This window comes from Vitis riparia, chromosome 6, assembly GCF_004353265.1.
Source record: "Vitis riparia cultivar Riparia Gloire de Montpellier isolate 1030 chromosome 6, EGFV_Vit.rip_1.0, whole genome shotgun sequence".
NCBI classification, from domain to species: Eukaryota; Viridiplantae; Streptophyta; class Magnoliopsida; order Vitales; family Vitaceae; genus Vitis; species Vitis riparia.
The window spans coordinates 17981938-18004777 of NC_048436.1; the positions used below are offsets into that span (position 1 = coordinate 17981938).

A 22840-nucleotide genomic window follows, 5' to 3' on the forward strand; every position below is an offset into this window, starting at 1 on the left:
ATTAGGAAAGATGTCAAGAGTTCTCTCTTATCTCAGCCCTGTTCCTAGTTCTTGTTTCCACTCTCCAAAGGATCAAGAGAAGAGAGCTGAATTTGAATTTAGCCACCCTTCGGAGTTAAATTGAGAGTAGTTTCTTAGACTTGAAATAGTTTCCATCATGAATTTGGAAGTAACAGGCCAAAGAAAAAAAAAAAAGGGAACTCCGAAAATTTTATTATTAAGATTGGGATCTACAACTAAGAAGTTATTTTTTGAATTCTTTGTTGGAATGACCCCGAGAGATGAGAAAGACGAAAACTTGTTGATATAATTCCTTGTTTACCGACAAATAAAAAGAAAAAATGACTCTATAGTCAGAGAAGATATTGCCTTAGATTTTGGAATTTTGGCTCAAAAATTTAAATGAAGAACAGAAAAGTTTAAGTTATTCTGATTCCTGGGTGGACCAACTTAAATGTGGCCTTCCACAGTATACAGTAAGACTAGATTCAATTTGCCCTTAATTCCAAACTATATAAGTTCGTTTGAGTACTCTTTTTCTTTCTATTTGGTCTTCTGCTGGTGTCCGTAGTTCCATTAAATTCTTGACTATTGTGCCTTTAAGGGAACTTTCTTTTTCTTGGTTCGATAGTTCTATTACCAAATTCACGGGATAGTGGTCTCAGAAATGTGCTTAAGCGTTCAATATGCAGTTGGGTGATCCAGCATAAGATCATTGTCATACGATTTTCTTGGACCGTCGGAGTTCAAGATAGTATTGATGGTCATGGGTGATTTCAGAAATTGAAATGCTCTTCTTTGCATGGTCATAGTTCACTGATCACACTAATTAAAGACGCTTAAAAGACTTCTTTTTTTTCATTCAGTCATAGAAACTTTCACATTCAAAGAAACTGCACACACAAAGCTTGGTTCCATGCTACGATGGCACTGGTAGAGCTAGCTAGTGATCACTGGTCAGAGATGAAGACACTGACATGAAGAAGTGTCTCAACGCCATCAGTTGTGTGCTGGTCGGTTGGATGAAGTGTCTGAATTGAGGCATATCCGTTTGCATTCTCGTATTTTCCAGTCCCCCCAACAATGGCAATCTGAGACTCTGGTGCAGCCGTGCGATGTACCCCAAAGAAACTGAGTGTGTCCTCTTCATGATGATCACCCTCATGAAACAATGCTGTGAATGCCATTGTTTGGCTGTTCCCATCTAATGAGCTAGCTAAATAGAACCCCTGTGCCCTCCCAACAACTGAGGAACCGATCTCGTGTCCTTCTGTGAGTTCATCATCGATCACTGTAATAGTCCCAAACATCAGCTTCTGAAGAGTGGCTCCTGCTGGGAGCTGGCCAGGTGTCACAAATGGAAGTGTGTCTCCATTGGTGACTACATTGTTGTTACCATTGTTTTGTACCACAGTGCTGGTGGATGCGCCATTGAGTCCAGCCAGGAATGGGAGATTGTTGTTGTTCGTAATGCCATTCTTGTTGATGACGCCATTGGCTGTGACAAGAGGAACACCACCATTCATAGGGAAGACCCCACCATTTGTTTTAGTGAAAGGCAAGCCATTGATTTGCGTATTGGCAATGATCCCGGCCTCAACCCTTGCGGTAGGATTGGACCCGCCTAGTATGTCATGCATGAAGAATGACAAGGGTGGATGTTCATCAGCCACGGTCGCGCTAGTAGTGGTTGTCAAGGGGCTTGCAGCGGTTGGTATGGTGGCAGCAGGGCCCGCCACTGGAGCCATGTCAGGTGCTTCAGGTGCAGGCACCATGACTGGAGGGTCTGCATGCTCTTCGGTGAGGATTCGAGCTGCATGGACACATCTAAGGGCAATGGCTAGGAGCAAGAGGTGGAGCGTGGCCTTGAGTGCTCTGGATGTGAGTAAGATATGTTTTGCCATTTGAGCTTAGTCAAGAGAGGGGATGGATGAAGATGAGTTTCAGTGTCCCTATATATACACATGTATATATTGAAGGGTGAGTTGAACAACAGTGGAGCAGATGATGGAATTGTTAATTTGTAAGGTATGGGTGCGTTTGGTTGGGACAGCCAAGCTCTTTTCATTATGAACCCCATGGTGGAGTGGCTGGGGTTCCTTATTAATGTTATGTGAAATATGGTATTGGATATTTAGAAGGCCCATAGCCGCTAACTGTGACATTGAAATGAAATGGGCTGCCAAACTATATGATAAACTTGAAGGGTACTTGAGGAGAAAAGGCCAATTCAGCATGGTACCATACAATTTTTAGGTAAGAGGCCGAGAGATGCATAAATACATTAGCCCATGGCACCCCATATTTGCTGGGTGGGTATCAACAGGGCCTGTTCAAATTGTACTGTGGGCATGTCAGGTTTTGTTCCCATTTAAAGCTTTGCACACTGGTCAGGTTCACCCTGCTTGAGCTCATCTCCATGCATTAAATTTTAAATATGCTTTAACCTTTTGCTGTTTCCAGACGTAATGTCTATATAATTCGTGTCAGTGGCGCAAACTTTACCCCAATATTTTCATGAGATCTAAAGTCAGTCATCTTCAGGCTCCATGAGATAAAGAAATAAAGAAAAGTACACAAGCAACACGACATTTTCCCGGGAAAGGCCCCTACTTATATTAGTTCTCCCAAAATAGTTATAAGAAATGGTCAAAGACTTCTCTGAGTAAAACTTCCTTAATTCTCTTTCATAAATTCATGCATAGAAGGCTTGGTGATGCACGTTATGTATAGGCAATAGTTACATCCAAGTTTCCTGAATTAGTCCATTCATATCACATTCTGGGTAGTTTCCCGGTCCATGGGCTCTGTCATTACTACCTATCATTCATTCTCCTACTCATACCATCATCATAGCAGTTACATTGCATGTCCTTACTTAAGCCACTTGTAGTTATGCTCAATAATCTACTCTCTAGATCATGTCACTTTTCTTGACACTCTTTACCATTAGAATAAGAATTTGAACTCCTACTCAAATTCAAATTACAATCACACTTTGAATCCAACTTTGAAATTTCAAATGTCTTCGGTCCATTCCTCACCCATTTCAACTCCTTATGTTGCTACCTCTTGCATCAATCCACATACCAGCTTGATATAGCATGTCTAGGCAATCTACTGCAAGCTTCTTGAGCATGCCAACCAGCACGCTTGTGTGTTTCCCTTGCATCTACACCAATGCAACCTGCTCATGCATTCGTCTTATTGTTGCTATGGTTCCATGCCTTGCCCAAGCTCTCTTCTTGGTGTAGTAACGAGCCAGGGCATTGCACCCATGACTCCTCATCTCCACGCACAAGGCATTAGACCCTTGTGCCTATCATCAGATATCTTATCTGAGTCAGTCTTGTTACTGCTGCATCATTATGCCTCTTCCAATATCATCTTAATGTAATTGACCATGACATTATGCCCATGGCTCACCACGCATTGTACAAGGCATTGTGTTTTTGTGTCACCTTGTCATTATCATAGGTCACTCATGAGGCCAATGTGTTATCTCATGAAGCCTTGGTGTCGCATACTTGAAGTCAATGGGCTAACATTGAGCTTATATGTGCCATTCAACCCATTGATGGCATAATGTCATGGACCTAGAGTTCCAACGCAGTGGCACGACCCGTGCAGCGACCCCACGGGCAAGAATCAAAGAGGCTCAGCCTGCACGCCATGCATTTCAATGTCACTATATTGACTGGTTTCATCCTGCCATAGACTCATCAGGGGAACGACTTCAGCTCCTGACCAATTTGTGTAGGAGATGGTCAAGCTCCTCTTCATTGTCAAGTCTTTGACTAGCGATAAGGTCCCAAAACTTAATCAGGTCGACCTCCCTGAACTCTGAAAAAGCATTCCAACATCACATATACTTCCTTTCTTTGAAGTAATCCCCATTACATTCAGCTCAAACCAATCAACACACTAGTCTTGATCAACACCTTCACTATAGTTACGGACACCAAACAAACAGTCCATGACAATAAGCTATCTAATGTGTATCAAGGCTCTCTTAGCTCACATTCTTGCTATGACATAATATATGTGTGTAGAGTATTCTTCTCAACCCATAATCCATATCTTTTGCATTGTTTGTCTATATATGCCAACATTGCTAATTCTTTCCATCTAAAAACATACCCAACCTGAGCCATGCGCCACAACCACACTGCAAGACGTTGAGCTCATAGGGTCTACCATGGTGACATTAGGTCCATACTTGTGTGCTAGCAATATTCATTGTCACACAGTACCCATGTCAGAGGTTTTGGAATAGCATAGTTGTTGTCACTAATGTTCAATCATCACCTTTGGGGCATGTCACTCCCCTCTCCTTAAAAGAGTTTTTTGTAAGCCTTTTCCATTTTGTTACTAGGAGATAACATAAGTACTTCCATAAGCATGATGATTTTTTTTTCAATTATAGAAAATCTCAAAAAATATTCTACCTCCCTTTTAATGCATCCACTTTGAAAACAAAATCTCAATAGAATAAAATCTCATACTTAAGTTTTGCCCACGTCACCACCAAGCCAGTACCTGGCAGCCATAGCAATTTTGCCGAGTTTAAGACCAAAATAATTTATTTGTAAAAAAAAAATGATAAGAATAGTATCCATTTCAAAATATTTGTCAAAGTAGTATTCTTTATCCACGTAAGCATCCACATGGATTTTAAGTGTAAAAAATCACCGTTGGTGACTATGGTTTTAAAACTTACAGAAATTTCCTTAAAACCACGGTTACAAATTGTGGTTTTACAATTTCTCTTAGAACCACAGTTACTAATCGTGGTTTTAAAAGAAATATCCTTAAAACCACAGTTACAAACTGTGATTTTACAATTTTCCTTAAAACCACAGTTAGTAACTATGGTTTTACAATTATTTTTAATCCGTCCCTATTTTAATGGTGTTATTATTTTTAAAATATTTTTTTATCAAAACAACCATAAAACCACAGTTACTAACTGTGGTTTTACTAATGGTGTTGTAATTTTAATATTATTTTTAAAATATTTTTTATCAAAATAACCATAAAATCACAGTTAGTAACTGTGGTTTTACAATTATTTTCAATCCGCATCTATTTTAATGGTGTTGTAATTTTAATATTATTTTTAAAATATTTTTTTTTTATCAAAATACCCATAAAACCATAGTTACTATAACTATGGTTTTAAAAGAAGTATCCTTAAAACCACAGTTACAAACTTGGTTTTACAATTTCCCTTAAAACCACAGTTAGTAACTGTGGTTTTACAATTATTTTTAATCCACACCTGTTTTAATGGTATTGTAATTTTAATATTATTTTAAAAATATTTTTTTATCAAAACAACCATAAATAACTGTGGTTTTACAATTATTTTCAATCCGCATCTATTTTAATGGTGTTATAATTTTAATATTATTTTTAAAATATTTTTTTGTCAAAATTACAATTATGTTGTAATTTTCATAAATATTTTTAAGAGGAACTCATGTGTAAAAAAGTATGGGATTTTAGAACTTTGCTTTTCACAAATTTTTTTTGTTACGACTGTTTATATATATATATATATTATCTTTATTTTTTCATATTTTCCTTGAAAATTTGAGAAAATAATTTGGTCTACATGCATTCCCATAAAAATTTATATATTTATGGTAAATAAAATATTTATTTGTTTTACAAATATTTTCACATATGAACTAAAGAAAATTATTTATTCATATTATTTTTAAATTTTAAAATAACTAAAGAAATTGTTTATATTATTTTAAAATTTTATATTTTCATATGAAAATTAATGTCAATGATTATGATTTTAGGTTATTTATTATTAAGTATGATTTGAACTTATGTCTTGGTTAAAATGTATAATTTTTTAATTATATGAAAGAAAAATAGGTAATGGTTGTAATAATTTATTTAGTTAGAATTTCTATCATTTAGACTTTAGGATGCATTTGAGTTTTATTGTTTAAATTATCAAGGAAACATGTGAATAACATAACATCACTAATTTGAATTAACACTTTATATAACCTTAAATGTATAAACCAAAGTATAATAGTTCTACAAACATGAAAAAAGATCTCAATGTGTCCCACATGACGGAATCTTTCTCTTTCGTTGTGAACATCTACGGTAGATGACCATATTTGTTGTATCCATCTGTGCTATCTGAAAAGTCTCCATCTCTATAAACTGTGACACGTCATCTACATGAGTTGTCGAGATAGATGGAACTGATGGAGGTAGAACTCGACGTACACGTGGAGCTCGATGTCCTCTAGGTACCCGTACATGTAATTGTGCAGCATGAGCTGTCCCCTGAAGAAAAGGTAGAGGTGCAATGGACTCTGTAACAGGTGGAGGTGCAATAGACTCTGTAACAGGTGGGGGTGCAATAGACTCTGCAATAGGTGGGGGTGCATCCAATGATATAGATGGTTGAACAGGGGTAAGGGTAGATGGTATGGTAGTCTCGGGTCGAGGTGAATAGGCTGGTATGGATACATCAGGGAGAGAAAGTGGCGACTCTAATGATGCAGATGGCTGAAATAAAGAAAAGGTAGATGTGATTAGTGGATGTGAGGGTTGTACCAAAGTAGATGCCAAAGGTACATGTCGGTGACCAGCTCTTCGACCACCTCTCCCCCGACCTCTAATGGGTAGTACCCTAACAGGCGTAATCAATGATGGTGGTCTCATGGATGACCCTGAAGATGTGGATGGCTCATGTGTCGAGTGTACGCGATGGTCCTCTCCTATAGCATGTAAAACATCAATAGCAATTCAGTGAGTTTCCTCTAAATCATTTGAAATAGCCATCTGCGATACGGCGGTGATCTGTATAAGAAAATGAAACATGAGGCATTTGCACATAATTTAAGTTTAACATTCATTAAAATTTGGTTTTGTATCTCAAATGCTCTCACCAATAACTCAGTGGCAGAAGCTGTACTATGGAACCTCGTATGATCTCTATGCAAAACAGGTGTGATCAGGCGTCGCGTGATACGTCGATACCACTGCATATATGGATCATAAAAAGACATGGTAGTAATTGCAAGTGGTGCTGTCGCAATACGCTCAGAACGAGTAACCCAAAGAGAAATATACTGAGCATGGAATGTGACCCAATCGTACTGATGTCGTCCTCGCCTATCCACTAAATGTAGCTCCATATCTATCAAACAAGGTGGAGGTATCCCTTGTTGCATACGAAACTGGCGTAAAACTCGCTCTGGTCTATGCCACTCGATAATATCAAAGCAAATTAGAGGTGACATAGTTCGCCAAATTTCTTCATCAGCCTGACATATAGCCGGAAGATGTGCAATCAAATCTGCTGTATATGGTTCCCATAATACCTGTAATTTTTTTAAAAAAATAATTAGTCACATTGGTGGAAAATATTGCAAAGGTAATCTTATGCATCTACACTTTACCTGATCCTGTGTCTGGGCATCCAATTGATCTCGATAGAATGTCAACACATGTGGTGATGGGTTATGAGACCGAGACAGGAGTACTCTCCACCTGTGGCCCAATGGATCGATTGGGAGTGCCTCATCTGGAAATAGATGATCATGTAAACCATCAACTACATCATCATGTACATGTGGGACTACTTAGGCACTGGAGGACGACCGAAATCAGGTCGACCCACATGAAGTCTCTCTCATGACCACAACTACAAAATCAGACAACATTATCAAAATTAGACAACTTACAACAATAATGTGAGTCAATTAATTATAATAGATATGTCGAAATACCTGTAATAGTGTGATAGGTCCAGAAATCTCTATGGCACTATCTAAACTCGCACGACATAGCTCTCTATATAGGTATGCCAACACTGCATTTGTAGATCCAACCTACAAGTAATTTTCATGGTTTGGAGATTCAGCCTAGGTTCTACATGTCTTTTTACAGTTTTATAAAGTTGTTAGCATTTGTATAGGTGTTATTAAATGTTCCACATGCCATTAAATGATTCGAGTTCTAGGAGCCCTAGAGTTTGGTCATGATTCGAGTTCTAGGAGCCCTATAATGAGGAAGAGATTGTTATATGCGCAATAGTATTATCTTTATAAAAATGATGATTGAAAAATGACACACTCAAATCTCCTTGATCCTAATAAATTTTTTAAATATATATATATAATAAAAAGTATATATTTTTTTTAGAGGAGAAAAAGAAACAAAAATAAATTTAATAATCACTTCCAATTTTATAAAGTTAATAAATTATGAAAACAAATTTAAAAATAATTTGAAAAACTTAAGCATTTGTAATGATGGTTTCTCGATAAATCTAGTAATGATAATAAATAAGAAGATAAAATATTTTAATAATAAACAAGTAATTATAACTCATAACCCTAAGGATTTATTAGGAAGTGTAGAGGCTTTCACTTTTCTTTTGCTGTAACTTTTTGAAGTTGCTTCCATATGTCTTATGTTAAGAAGATTCCCATAAATATGTATTAAACCTGGAAGAAGCAGATTCTTACAAAAAATAATGAGTCATTTTCCCCAATTTTTTACTTTAATGCATAGGTGTTTTACAAAATCCACAAAACAAAGCTTTTTGAATTTTTGGCTATAAATTTTAGTTCCAAATTCTCACTAGGCAAATATTAATATTTGTTGTTCATATGTATTGTTGTACGTGTATCATTGTATTGTGCATTATATTTGTACCATAAAATACACTTCAGATGAGATACAGCCAAGCAATAAATAAGATTTACATCAAGAAAATGAAGTATATCATTGTATTGTAAGTTTTCTAACAAACATGCTTACAACCACTAAGGCACTTTTAGAAATAGTTGATGGATAAGATCAAGCAAGCTACTGCCTCATAACCAACAATAGCAGGCCCATGTTTGTGAGGAATTGAAGCTTCTATCCGGGAGCGAGTAATTGTAAGGCTATTGAAATTTTACCAGTAGTAATGGTTGAGAAAGTTGAACATGTAAAATATGCCACAAAAAATATGAAAAATTAGCACTAATGTGAAGAGCGTGCTTTGATCAGTGTAAAGCAAAGATCAGTACATTAAGCTCTACATTAAGCAGGAGTGTATTTCCATTCCATATTGGGATTTCATAGGTTTCCCCTAAGCACCCTGCTAAAGGCCATATTTAATTTCAAACCCTTCAACTTTCAGTCAGTAAACTCTCATTTTAATAACCAAGGCATAATAACATATTTCACATACTTATCCAAGAAAAGTTAAAAGGAAAAAAACATCATCAACAGTTATCATCATCCAATTTGTGATTGGAATTGGCTAAAAAGAAAAATTTACACTTCATGTGCAGGGATAACAAAAAATAATAAACCAAATGATATTGTAGTCACAAATTCATCAGGGGTGGCCCTATCCTGTAATACATCATCATTATTCCAGGTATAATCAAAGCCAGATAGCAATAGACCATTTGTCCCAATTTTGAGGAACTCACTGAAACATATTCTTTTCTAAAATTAATAGTCACTTGATGCATTGTAACTATGTTAATTTCCAATATATTAACTCCATTTTTATAGAAAAAAGATTTTTTTTTTTCTCCCTTTCGAAACCCCAATCCGAAAAAACCTTAACCTCTCCAAGTCTCTCTCTCTCCCCCACCTTCATCCAATCCGAAATCCATATTTTGGATCACGATGAAGATGAATCATGGGCAGATCAACAGTTATCAGGATTCCGAGATGAGAGGAAAATGAGGCAAAGGTTAGGGTTTTTCAGGTTCCAGGATAAGAGGAATACAAGGTGGAGGAAAGGGTTTTTCAAGTTTTTTGGATAGTTATGAAATTGAAAACAACTTGAGATTTTTAAAATTTTCAAAACAACTTGTTTTCCTCTGTTTGGTTGGTGAGAAAGCTAAGGAAAATGAGTGGGAAAAAACTCATGAACCCGAAAAAAATTTACCTAGCTGCTGGTGGGAGCCACTGGTGGGAGCCGCAGCCGGTGAGGACAGAAAATGGAGCCGCAGATGGTGGAGCCGCGGAGAAGAGAATACTTTCTGAATTGTTGATTTCGAGAAAAAATTGGGTTTCCAAAGTAAAAAAAACAAGTTTGACGAAGATGACTTGTTGATGTGGATTGTTGATATGAATTGTTGATGTGGATTCAAAAGAGTATTTTGGCAAATCGTTTGAAAACTGGATTAGTTTGGGTTTTTTTTTTCCAAAGAAATACTACTTTGGCTGTAAACTCAATTTTGCCTCATCCAAGTCTGTTTTCCCATATGCCAATATGTCATAGACAAGCTGCCTACAATCATCATTGTGGGAGAAATGAGAAATTTCAGATACAAATTTTTCTCTAATTTTTATTATTGTTTTCTACTATCTTTGGACCACAAAAAAAGGAGGGCTTGATATCCTTTTCCATTCCTTTCCATTTTTCTCCAAGAAAACCAATCGTTTGTGGGAAAGACAAAGTGCTTCACTGATGAATGATCAGTTGATCATGACAGGGATGGAGAACTTTTCTACCTTTCATCAAACTCGATGTTACCTTTTCCATTAAAATAAAACAGCTATGGGTCCTGTAATGCTGTTTCTGTTCATGTGCATCTACAATGATATGAAGGGCGGGCTATACCAAGCCTTTAACAAAGCCTAGGTTTTGATCTTTTATAGCAGCTTTCAAAGATAAGCTAATCATGTGGAAATTATACCATTTAAAGTTTCAACCATACCCAACATGAAATATGGAGCCATGTCTCAAAAAAGGACATGACCCAAGCAAAATTATGGATACGATTCTAACATTTTAGGTTTTGGTCCCTCTCCTCATCCTCATCTCTGTCATTTTCAACTTTCTTGCTACCCTGTTTGGTTGCATAGTAAAACATATCTATCAATTCTTGAATCTGCAATCATGTGTTTGGGTGAGAAATAAATTCCCATATCATTTCACTGCATCCAAACACCACCACTCACCAAGGAAAAAGATGGTTTTCAAACCCCAAATCCATGGCCATTGATGGTGCGCCGCTCTAAATTATCGAATGTCTCCCATAAACATTATATAATCCCTTGATGGGTGCTTCCATTTCAACTTTATTTTCCAGTATTTTCTTTTCCAGCCGACCAAGATTTAGTCAAAGAAAATTAAAGCCACGAAAACATCTCAAGGAAAAAAAGGGAAACAAAGGAGAAAAGAAAATCAAATCAAATCCTATTGATTTAGTTTTTTTTTTTCTTTTTAAAGCTGCTTCTACATCCATTGGTATTCCAAAGTCTATTTTGTCCTATAAGTTAGTTAAGAGAACTTGGAAAGTCCCAAAAGCCAAACTAGAAAGGAAACAAACAGGCCCACCATTGGAAATTTTGAAAGAGACTTGCAACCAAAAGTATTCCTTGGTGTCATCATTTTTGTTCATGGTGGGTGGAAGGAATTCCACCAAGGTTGGGACTGGTAGGAGGATTTCTACATCCCAAGATAAGAGATTTTTTTTTTATTTGTTTGGCTTCTTCTGTGGAAATTGGAAGAGTGGTTTTAGTCTCCTCCCATATTTTTCTTTATCCATTCCCATTTTTTCAATCCATAAGATTATAATCCCATTATATTGGTCAATAATCCATAGCTGGGTTTGAATCTTATTGATATTTATTTTCATTTACTGAGTTTATGTGCAAACTCTTGAGTCGAGATGTGTGATTTTAGAGTTTGTAGGGCACTAGACAGCATATCTCCAAAAGAGAAGGTAGCATCATTACACTCCAAATTCAAAACCCCAAAGAGAAGAACAGCTCACCACTTCCATGGACACATCCAGAAGGAAATTAAAAAGAAAAAGAAGAAGCACCACATCCTTACATGCTATTGAGTGTCGCATGCATTCCCCACTCTCTGCACATTGTCATGATGTTTATGTGCTATCATATTCTTACTAGTACACCACTCAAAGTACTGTATCACTCACATGTCCATGGTGCTTTGCCTTGGAGATCATTATAATTTTCATGGTATTCCATAAGGAGGATATATGATAGTATGTCATTAAGTCATTCTCCCTAGCTATGATTTAAGCTTTTACAACAAGGGTCTCTGACTCTGTGACCTGGTTTTTTGTGCATATATGATCACAGTACAATCTGAATCACATGCTCTCCTCAACCCTGTGTATATTATATGGGAAGTAGTAAACTAGAAGACATATGTTTGGAGATGCCAGCCCAAGCAGGGATTTTAAATTTGAAAGAGAAAGGGAATATTTAGAAAGACACCATTACTTGTTCCAAGAAGTGATGAGCAGAGATCACAAGAGAAATATAACCAAACAAACACTTTTTCTTTTGAACAACTAAAGATTATGGTTCAGAACCCATGATAAGGTTTTACATTTACGTTACAAATTTGCGATATAGCATCAGCTAAACATTCATGCACACCTGCTAGTACTTCAAGCTAGTTCAATTAAAAGAAAGAAAAAAAAAATCTAAGAGCTTGGTTCCAGCAATCAGTAAGTGAGGCTAGTCATGGCCGAGGATGACAATGGCGATGAGGAAGATGTTGGAGATGGCCAGAGTTGTGCATTCTTCACCCTCGACACGCTTGCAAGCACTCCTAAGGGGGTCACGTCTCCAATTACAGTCACTTTCTTTGTGGCCAAATCTATACTGAATGATGTCACGCCTGTGGAAAATGGAACAATGTTTCTTTGAATTGTAGTGCTTAAGAATTGGAGGACAACTCATGAAACCGACTTGGTTTCTTTTCGTAGAAAAAGGATATAGACATCTCATAATTCATGTTTAAATGAAAAGAAGAGTAATTCTCACGGATTTCCACAAGAAATTTTGGAAGATTGAGTTGTAAAGCATACTTTTCTGTGTACTAAACTTACCTTCCATTTTGGATATGTGTTTTCTCAGCTTTCCTTCACACCCCTTGCAATGCAATGATACCCACAAAACCACCACCTGCAAAACCAAATGATAATAACAATTATAATACGCATGAAATTTCTTGCAAAAAAAAAAAACCTTCAATTTGATGTGGGGGAACAAAAAGAACCTGGTCGTGGGAACGAGCAGATGAAGATGATACTAAGGCAGGAGAATCATTCGAGTTCAGGCGCCGAGGCCTTGCAGTTTTTGTAGGAACCAGTGGCCTTGTAGTTTGTGTAGGAACCAGTGGCCTTGTAGTTTGTGTAGGAACCAGTGGCCTTGCAGTTTGTGTAGGAACGAATGCTGAGACACGATCAGAGTCCGGTAACAAGTTGAAGAAAGGTGTGTCACTTAGAAGATATCTGGAGGAACCAGGAGGGCTGGTTAGATCATTTTTGTCAGCAGAGCTCTTCCTCCTGAGATCAGTTTGCTTAGCAGAACTCTTTCTACTCTTCTGATGGTGAAGCGTAGGACTGATGGGTAACCGAGATGAACATGGGACAGGCGCAAGTGGCCGGCTTCTTCGCCTATCACCGAGATAAGGATTATGGTGGTTGATGGGCCTGGTGCCGCGGCGGACCATGGAGCGCTGATCCATGCTTGAACATATGGCTGTAGAAGCTGGAGAAGCACAGAAGAGATCCACTCCTTTCATGTTTGGCAGAATATGGGAATAACTTAGATAGAATCACTGGCTTAGTGAAGCTGAATTTGATATGTAGAAAGGTGGAGCGTTGGAGAATGATCTTTCGTATGAGGCCAACTAATCTTCTTTTAAACTTGATGGATGAGAAAGAGAGAGACAGACAGAGACAGAGACAGAGAGAGAAGAAAAAGCAGCTGCAAGGTCCTACAGGAACAAATGAATAATGAAACTTTGGAGGGATATGATTAATCCTAACCTTCAAAGTTGTGTTGGACTTTTATTTGTTTATGTTTTGGGTGAACAAGTTGTGTTCATCTTGTTGGGGTGTTATGATTACTACCACTACTAATAGCATATAGGGCAACTTTCAAACCTGTAACCAATCTTATTATTAACACATCATTGTTTGATAAATTAAATAACAGTAAACACACACATATGGTAGATGGACACTTTGGAGTATGTGAAGTAATCTGTTTTTGAAGTTGACAAAGATTCAAGTTCTGCAGTCTCTTTGGCACCAGAAATCCAGCAATGTGAAGGAAGAAAAAGAACAAATTCAATGAGAGAGCGTGAAGCAAATACAGTTTCCATGGACTCTTAAACTGGGACTACCCCACCTTGGCCTATGCTTTCATAAATATTAGTCATGGTTGTTAGTTCCTTCTCCATTGTGATTGTTGATCTCTATTATTCTTCTGCTAGGATGTCAGCATTTGTTAATTAAAAAATGCCCTATTTTAGGGGTAAGTTTCTTCTAATTGGGCTAGGCCAAACATCTCTTCCTTCCAAACACTTCAGTTTCCTCTGTATTCAAACTTAAAAGATGGGCAACTGCTGAGAGTTTATTAACTTCTTCCTTTAATAATTCATGATAAAATACTGGTGATTCTCATAAAAAAAAAATTTGACAAAAGCTTTAGTTTATGTCTACTTTATTGGGTATTGAATTGAATTCTAGCATAACATGTAGAAGAGTTCAAACAAGTTCTTGAAGAATTGAGAAAGTGGACCCAAATTCCAGGATTAGAACCGGACTCGACAAAGCAACAGTCAAAAAGTCCGCAATTGTTCACATGCTAAATTCGATCAGTAAAATGACGACAAATTATGATGATATTCGGACCTTAAACAATTTGTTCTTAAACAAAATGAAGATTAAGATGAGACAAACACAATCTTAAACTAAAGCCAGTAACAGATAGAAATAAAACACATGGTTCTGTCTTATTTATCATCTTTAACTTTCCTACCAATTAAGCATCAGTTGGTTCACTTCAGAGCTGGCCCTCACAACTCATGACATGTTGAGTCTTGTGCAGGTTTGAACTGTTTTGTGATGCTAAATTGAGGAGAGTCGATAAGAATTGGACTTCCATGCAGATGAGATTTTACAATATTAATCCATAAAGGGTTAACAAGAGGAACTAGAACCAGTATCTATATAGGGTCTACATGCCAAATAATAGATTTGGACATCCTCATTTTCCTCGTCTTCATGATGCCATGGTCCCTGAAATTTCTGTAAAGGGGTCCTGCAAAACTTAATTATCAAGGATAGAAGTTGTTCACTCTCAGGCACATAATCATAAGCACATGAAGGATGTTTAATTTATTCTTGGAACACAATTGATGTTCAAAGTTGAAATCAAAAGCACACTCATGAGTAGTCTCTATTAGCTGCCTTGCATGATGATTCAGTACCAGGTAGTTTTCTGTCCTTAGATGCATGTGGGTGAACCTGCCATGGGAAAAAAAGGATGGCCCCATATTCAAAATCCTAATTAAAGAAAAATTAGCAGCATAAAGGCCAGGACTCTCCATTACCTTTAATTCCATCTCTTACCACCTAGTCATAATTACCAAATCCATATGTCATATGTTTATTTGACATTAATTCTGTCTTTGTTTACTTTTTATCCCTTCACACTGTTAGGGTAGTGCCTCTCTCACATTGTTTGTGTGTGTCTTTTTCAAATATCCTTCTCTCTTTTATCCATTCCCTAAAACAATTCATAATGTTGTGTGGGTCTCCTTCAAATCATTTGTTTTATAATCACGCGATTAAAGATGTGGGGCTGCCATTGGCGGGAGGATTAAGGGTATCTTATTTATTATTAATTTACCTCCTCTTTTCTGGGTTCCCTTTTTTCTTTCTTCTTCTTTTCTAATTTTTAAACTAAGCTCATCAGCTACACATTTCTCAATGTCTCTGTTAGCATATGTTGTTTGCATCTATCCCTGCCAAGGACACAGTCCTTAATTTTCTCTGTTCATTACTTAATGCCATTTGTGGTTGATAATTTTATGGGTTTTTTTTTCCCATGTTCTGTTTTTTCTTTTTTCTTTTTCCTAACGGACACAGACAGCTCTCATGGAAACCTGGCAATTTCCAAAGGAATTATCATGTGCTATGAACATGACTTCTTTTTCAGAGGTTGAAGCTGACAGTCAATGCGGTGGCTGGGGCTGCAGGCCAGATGGGATTGGGCAACTACCCATATGATCCAGCTGCTGAAAAGTGAGAGAACTATTTAGCTTAATCAAGTTTCTTCACACCATCTGGAAACCCCCTTTTCTAATTGATCAGTAGTGTTCATACAGAATGACATAGGAGCCATTCCATATATTTTTCATAGGATTCCCTCAAAGCCCAGATATTATCTAGGTTGTATGTATCAGTCTCCATCAATGTTTGGGAAAAGCATGCAAGCGTGCCATTCAATGTTTTGCTACCTGTATTGTGGGGATCATTTGGCAGTGGAGCTGGTATGGTATGCTTTTTATGACAAGATGGCGCAATTATAAACCTATGATAACACAGGAAGCGCCGAGATAAGGCCACAGAAAAAAGGTTATTTTTACAAGGTGGTGGGGTTGAGGCCCCCTTTTGCTTTGCGGAAGGCCATGGCCTGTGACCCAGATGTCCCCATGGTGACATCATGGACTGTAGTACAGAAGTCGTTGGAACACGACGAGGACAAGGATGACCTTCTTTTGGTTTCAGAAAGGACAGTTGGAGGAGGCTTTTGGGTTGTGGTCATAAGAAACTGAGGATGTTTGTGAATTGTGATGGATATATAGGTTGATCGTAGAGATTAGAGAGTGGTTATAGATGGGTGCCCTACTGCTATCTAAATTACTGAAAAACCATTTTGGGGTCATCATCAAGAAGAGCTCAGAATATGAAGCTAAGGGGTCTTGGGGACTCCTAGCAACTCTCCTCTTTGCGTTTTTCTGTTTAGTGGATCATCTACTGGTTGCGTTAAGAGTTCTACGGACATACTCAGAATCAATTGTGTGTTGATTTCATTTAACAACCAATTATGAGTATTTCATATATCCTTTTAGTATCTAAAAAAGACACAAAAGTATAAACAATTTATACAAGACACCAAGACTAAAAATAGAAAAGGAGTACACAGAAAAAAGATAGCATGATCTCACTTACAACCCAATCCATCAATAGAATCAAATAAAGACAATGAACTAAAATCCAAGTGTATCCCGACCCATTCCACAAGTATGTACATAAACAACCGTAAAATAATTTGATCCGTCAAATCATAATCTTCAAAAGATTTTCAACTTCTCTCCTTTCATAGGGTTTAAAATAATCACAAAAGAGCTATTTTCCATGCCTTCTTCCTTTTCTTCGTTACAAAGGCACCATACCAATTAAGGAGGGCATTCTTGACCAAGAAAGGCATCACCCATGGAGACATTTGGAAGAGAGTGTTGTTCCTTTGGAAGTGGTAATCAAGTATGAATTGGCAATCAATGTCCTATAAACGAGAACAAACAACCTCTCCACCAGTTCAGACTTGGGAAAACTTGGATCCACAGAAACCCATTCACCAACCAGATCAGAGGCCCAATAACCTGTTGAAAGTGTTAGGAAAGTAGATTTTTTAGACTTCTGGAAAAAATTTTAAAAACACTTCAGAGTGTTTTATAAAAGCACTTGAGGTTCTCATAAGAAAACACTAAAAATTAAAAACAAGAAAACAATAAAATTTCAAATAAAATATTTAGCTCTACAGAGTTTAATTTGGTTTGGGCCAGCCCTCAAAGCTCACTAATGAAAGCCCAAAATTTGGCTACTCTATTGTCAAGGCTCATAACCCAATCTCTTTTTTTGTAAGTTTTAAGTTAATTTTAAATTGATGAGCGGCCCAAGCTCTGAGTCTGGTCGATTTGGGTCGGGTCAACCCGCCCAACTTTCATCCCGGTGCAATGTGAATTAGGGTTTTGGAGACGGAGTGGTATTAAACAATGGTCTAGGGCTAGGGTTTTGTCAGTGTGTACCAGAGTGAGAGAAGGACGCCGTTGCGGATCACGAAGACACACACATGGGTAAGAAGAAAGCAACAACAACAAGAGCAATATCATTTTTCAATTTTTTTTTTCTCTTGAATCTCCGCATTTGGTTCATGCTTCCATTCTCTCAATCGATCTGAAGTTTTTTTTTTTTTTTTCCTTTCTTTTGTTTGTACTGAAATTGTGGACTGAAAAGCGAGGATCAAGGTTCACGAGCTGAGAGGTAAGCCTAAGGCCGATCTGTTGGCCCAATTGAAGGAGCTGAAAGCAGAGCTCGCTCTTCTCCGAGTCGCCAAGGTCACTGGTGGTGCTCCCAACAAGCTTTCTAAGATGTACTACTTTCTCTCTGTTTATATTTATATATGTTTATCAAATTGACTAAACTGTTTGGTTGCTGAGAGAATCTGGAAAGGAAAAGGAATTGGTAACTGAGAGTCGATAAAATGGGATTTGTAAAATTGTCTTTCTTGGGTTTTCTTTGAAACTAATGAATGAGTGATTGGGTCTGAAAATACAAATATGCTATTACGGTGATTGATTTTAATGCTGTTTTCTGTGTGGGTGCAGAAAGGTGGTGAGGCTGTCGATTGCGCAGGTGTTGACAGTGATTTCCCAGAAGCAGAAGGCTGCTTTGAGGGAAGCTTACAAGAAGAAGAAGTTCCTGCCTCTGGATTTGCGTCCTAAGAAGACCAGAGCTATCAGGAAACGCCTTACTAAGCATCAGGTGCACTTCTATACTCTCAAGCATTTTCTGTTTCTGTTATCGAATTGCTAGCGTTCACATTTCATCCATGTATGTTTGAGCAATGATTAAGTTACTAATGATGGATGATTTTAACTTCCATGTTATATGCTTTAAATTTCATACGTGAAGGCTTAGTGATTGCTTTAGTTTATTTCTGAATCATCCCTTGCTTGTAATTTTTGGAAAGAACATTTTGTTGCCCGTTTGGACTGCTCAATATCATGTTGTTAATGGCTAGATTTTGAACTTTTGAGTTTTGGATAGTCTCATTCCGAAGCCCTATCTTGGGAAAGTAATAATATAAAATGTAAACTATGATGATTGAAGAAATGGGTAAATTCAGCATACAAGGTTGTTATTTTGAAATCAAAGGTTCGTATGAAAATAGAGCAACTTGATGATGAAAACTCTTTAGATGGGCAAGATTTCAATTGAGTTAAACCATCTTTCCTAGGTGGTATCCAGAATCAAATTGGTCTCCACATACCCCATTTTATTGGTTCCTTGAGAAGCACCATTTCAACAGGCAGGTTACACGTTAGAATGAAGCCAATGATTTTTCAGCTATGACAGGGCAGTAGTGTAGAGGTCATTGCAGCACAAGGCCAGCGGTGACCACTTTAACATGATACTTTTATGCTTAAGATGATGGTTGTGAATGCCAAATCCGATCTAAAAATGTGCAGCTAGGTTGTGTTCAAGCTATCTATCTTATTAGGTCAAATTAATAGGGTTTTCCCTAAGATGGGGCTCTGGGTGTTTTTTGTTTTGCAAAATGAAGTTGTATGATGGTTGACATGCATTAGTGTTATTATATGCCAATCAAAAATGATGGTTGACATGCATTTTTTTTAATGAAAATTTGTGTTTGGTTATCATGGACTGCATTTTCCAAAATGAAATCTCCAAATTATATTGGGTTTTCAGGATTTTATAAGTGAGGGCCTTTAATTTTACAAATTATAAAATATGGCCTACTAAATTCACTCTTTGTCACTTGCATGTAAATTTAGGTATATGTATTCCTAGATTGAGTTTCTCCATGTTTGTAAACACTGCCAAGGCCACCATTACCATAACAATTGTTGCTTTGTGCAGTCACTAGTTTCACCTTTATCATTGATGCCTCTCTATTTCTATCACCAACATTGTTCTAAGTGCTAAAGAAGTTGTAGCCTTTGTTTTCACTACCCCATTGTGTAGCCATTACCATTTTTATTGACCCTTGTGCTGCACTGTAACTGCAGCAGACACTTGACCACTGCCAATGTGAGGCCAGTGGCCACTGTCACCACCACTACTCTCACCATATACTGTTCAACACCAAATCAAACCACTACTAACACCACTATAATTGTCAGCTTCCTTCCACACATTATATTTGTTGCTGTTGCCAATGCCACTGACAGGGGCACTTAACCGATGCCAACCCTCCTAAAGGCAGAGGTCCCACTATTGTTGTTGCCAATACTGCACTGCCCTTACCAACAACTCTTTCCATTTTTTCTCTTTTTTAAGAATCTTCCTCAAGAGGCTGAGCTCTACTAGATTATGGATGAATTTCTGTATGGATGATTTAAAATGTGGATTTACATTTATTAAATATCATTTCCTGTAAATTTGACTATTGTTTAAGAATTTGATCTCTGTAATGTTTATGAGGTATTATGTTTTTCATACTTCACTCTATAACCAAACAACGCCTAAGATCTCATTGATATAGAGGCATCATTATCTTTTTGTTTGTCATCAATGTGATTACAAGGACCATTGTCTGGTCAAGCACTAAAGAGTTTTCGACAGCATGAGTGCAAATGTTCAAAGTTCTGACAGTAAACACCTTGGGCAAGAATGTCATAAACTGCATAGTTAAGCCCATATCCACCTCACCCCCTCCCAATTCCTCTTGTTTGAGACCAGTATTGCTGTCTTTTGAGGTCTCAGTTGTTCTCTCTACACTAGGGTTGTGAATGATATATTGTGTGTGATATATATTTTTCTGTTGACAAATTAGAAATACCTGTAAATAGGCACCTAACTAAGAGAGGGGATGCAACCAACAGTATGCTCAGTCTGTGTAAACATGTGGAAGCTCAAAAAAAGGATATCTAAAGTTTGTTTTCCCCCTTTTGACCACTAAATTTCCTTAATTCACATTAATTTTCTATTCTGACATGGACCACATGATTCTTTCAGAAAGCCGTTTGTATCTGGTGAGTGAGGTTTCTGATTATGGAATTCATGTATAAGACAAATTGATGTTTCATATAATCATTGGCAAAGTTTAGAACCAGAGGTTTAAAAATGGGTTGGATGGCCTTTGGGCTTGAGCCTAACACACATAAAAAGACAAACTGAGACTCAGCAGGACTAGGTGGGAAAATATGGGGATGCTGGGGAGAAGGGAGAAGAGAGGAGAGAAGAGAGAAGAGAAGAGATGAGAGCGTTAAAGATATCAGGGGGCAAAGGTGTTTGAAGAGATGAGGGGATGAAAAAAGAAAAAGAAAGGGAGTAATGAGGACTGAGGAAGGAGGCCTGGGCTTCAGGTTGGCCCTAATTTGGCTAGCTTGCCGATGGGTCCATGGGCTACTGGGTCTCATTGTTTAGTAAAAGACCAGTTTGCTGAACTTCTTGTTATCATTTAATATTGTTTATGTCTTAATTCATTCCATCACACTTGTGTTAAGTGCCTTGCTTAATTCATGTTGTACACATGGGCATCTTTAAAAACTGAACTGCTTATTTCCTGTTCAAATATGCAGGCATCTTTGAAGACTGAACGAGAGAAAAAGAAGGAGATGTATTATCCCATGAGGAAGTATGCCATTAAGGTGTAAGCGTGGATTTACACACTTATGGACGACATCTTGGTGTCTTTTAACTCTCTAAATTCCAATACAAGGATATTGTTTGAGATTTTTTGCCCTTGAATCTTTAGTTACCGTCTCCCCCTATCTTAGTTTGAACATCATGAAAGAACGAACTTCTGTAAGTTGAATTTTACTTCCTAGTGCTGAAATTTCCTAGTTTCATGGTTTGGCTGAGGCAGTTTCGAGGAATTTGCTCTGTTAAGACACTAATACCATTCTCCTTGATATCAATTGTTTGCATCTCCTCAAGTCATGTGATATTTTTCTAAAAGCATACCCCGACTAGTGTTTGATTCAAAAACAAATTTCCAAATTGTTTAGGTTGGTTTCTCTTCCACTGTTCATTTAATTATTCAAAACGCCTTTCTATGTAAATGCATCCAAAGCATAAACTTCTACTAATAATACTAATCGAGGGCAAAGACCGGGAAGGTTGCTTGGATGCTGCACAATAAATGCAATCGAATTGGAAATGTGCTTTGAACCTGCCGACAATATTCTTTGAATAGACCATTGTGAGAAACGTATGGAGCCTGAGGTTTGCATTTGTCTATGACCGACCATCGCTTTCATTAACGATAACAAGAATAGATGATCCCCAAGTCGTCGCCAATTTGGAAGGTCCCATATTTGGGGCAGCTGTGGTATCTTGTAGTAGGGCCAAATGTGGTGTTATTTTATGTCAGGAGTCAAGGCCGCTTTTATTACTAGCAATGCTGTGGGCACTCGCTTCCCAATTCTTGCTTTTGTCGCGCACGGGAACTACAAACCCCACCGAAAGAGAGAAAAGACCGATCAGCCTCTTCCTTTTGTGGGTTCGATTGGTTAAAGTGGAGCCAATGCTACCTAAATAAGTCCAATAGTGTAATGCCCAAGCCAATGCTACCTAGTCTTCTTAACATCATATGAATGTAAATACTTGCATGGGTGTATTACAACATATGTAGCAAAAACTTGGAAGTGGACAAAGGCAATGGCGAAAGAGGCTGCAGGCCACTTGATTTGAAAGCGCATGCATGGAGGATTTGATGGTTTTCTGAGTCAAAAAGGAAACTGTTGTTTCAATTTTACAGTTGGCAGATGATGCCCCAGGTATAATTTCGATGGGCCCACAGTTCATGGGTGGCGTCAAGGGGGAAATTCACAATGCCACAAGCTGGCAATGTCCGGAGAAGACCCGTTCAGCCATGGCCGTGTATGCACTTAGAATCTCTAAAATGCCTGCTTTTGTATTGTATTATGCTTGCTTGGAGTGACCGATATTTGTTAATAGAATTAGATTCTATTTGATGCTTGATGCTTATATCTAGCTAGCTTCGTAAAACCTTGAAAGGAACTGGACCGAAACTA

The 22840-nt window shown here is 37.6% G+C and overlaps 3 protein-coding genes across 3 annotated transcripts; 1 reads left to right on the forward strand and 2 right to left on the reverse strand.

Annotated features, from left to right (window-relative positions):
* Positions 1–829: 829 nt before the first annotated feature.
* LOC117916650 (dirigent protein 24-like) lies at positions 830–1908 on the reverse strand. Its single transcript, XM_034832780.1, has one exon. It carries the CDS (start codon positions 1902–1904, stop codon positions 951–953), a length of 954 nt encoding a protein of 317 aa, XP_034688671.1. The 5' UTR covers positions 1905–1908; the 3' UTR covers positions 830–950.
* A 10384-nt stretch (positions 1909–12292) lies between these two features.
* Positions 12293–13735, reverse strand: LOC117915867 (protein SODIUM POTASSIUM ROOT DEFECTIVE 1-like). Its single transcript, XM_034831602.1, has 3 exons — positions 13037–13735; positions 12867–12942; positions 12293–12655 (listed from the first exon to the last, which is right to left on the reverse strand). The coding sequence occupies exons 1-3, from the start codon at positions 13562–13564 to the stop codon at positions 12480–12482; spliced, it is 780 nt and encodes a 259-aa protein (XP_034687493.1). The 5' UTR covers positions 13565–13735; the 3' UTR covers positions 12293–12479.
* Positions 13736–17807: 4072 nt separating this feature from the next.
* Positions 17808–21739, forward strand: LOC117916905 (60S ribosomal protein L35-like). The gene is made up of 4 exons (XM_034833127.1): positions 17808–17911; positions 18072–18207; positions 18443–18599; positions 21383–21739. Exons 1-4 carry the CDS (start codon positions 17908–17910, stop codon positions 21455–21457), a joined length of 372 nt encoding a protein of 123 aa, XP_034689018.1. The 5' UTR covers positions 17808–17907; the 3' UTR covers positions 21458–21739.
* The last annotated feature ends 1101 nt before the right edge of the window (positions 21740–22840 follow it).

Coding starts and splice junctions, on each gene's coding strand:
- LOC117916650 (XM_034832780.1), bottom strand. CDS start 1,904: ATGGCAAAACATATCTTACTCACATCCAGAGCACTCAAGGCCACGCTC.
- LOC117915867 (XM_034831602.1), bottom strand. CDS start 13,564: ATGAAAGGAGTGGATCTCTTCTGTGCTTCTCCAGCTTCTACAGCCATA. Junction 12,943..13,036: donor CTGCTCGTTCCCACGACCAG/GTTCTTTTTGTT, acceptor TTGGTTTTGCAG/GTGGTGGTTTTGTGGGTATC. Junction 12,656..12,866: donor ACACATATCCAAAATGGAAG/GTAAGTTTAGTA, acceptor CATTTTCCACAG/GCGTGACATCATTCAGTATA.
- LOC117916905 (XM_034833127.1), top strand. Junction 18,208..18,442: donor CCCAACAAGCTTTCTAAGAT/GTACTACTTTCT, acceptor GTGTGGGTGCAG/AAAGGTGGTGAGGCTGTCGA. Junction 18,600..21,382: donor AACGCCTTACTAAGCATCAG/GTGCACTTCTAT, acceptor TCAAATATGCAG/GCATCTTTGAAGACTGAACG.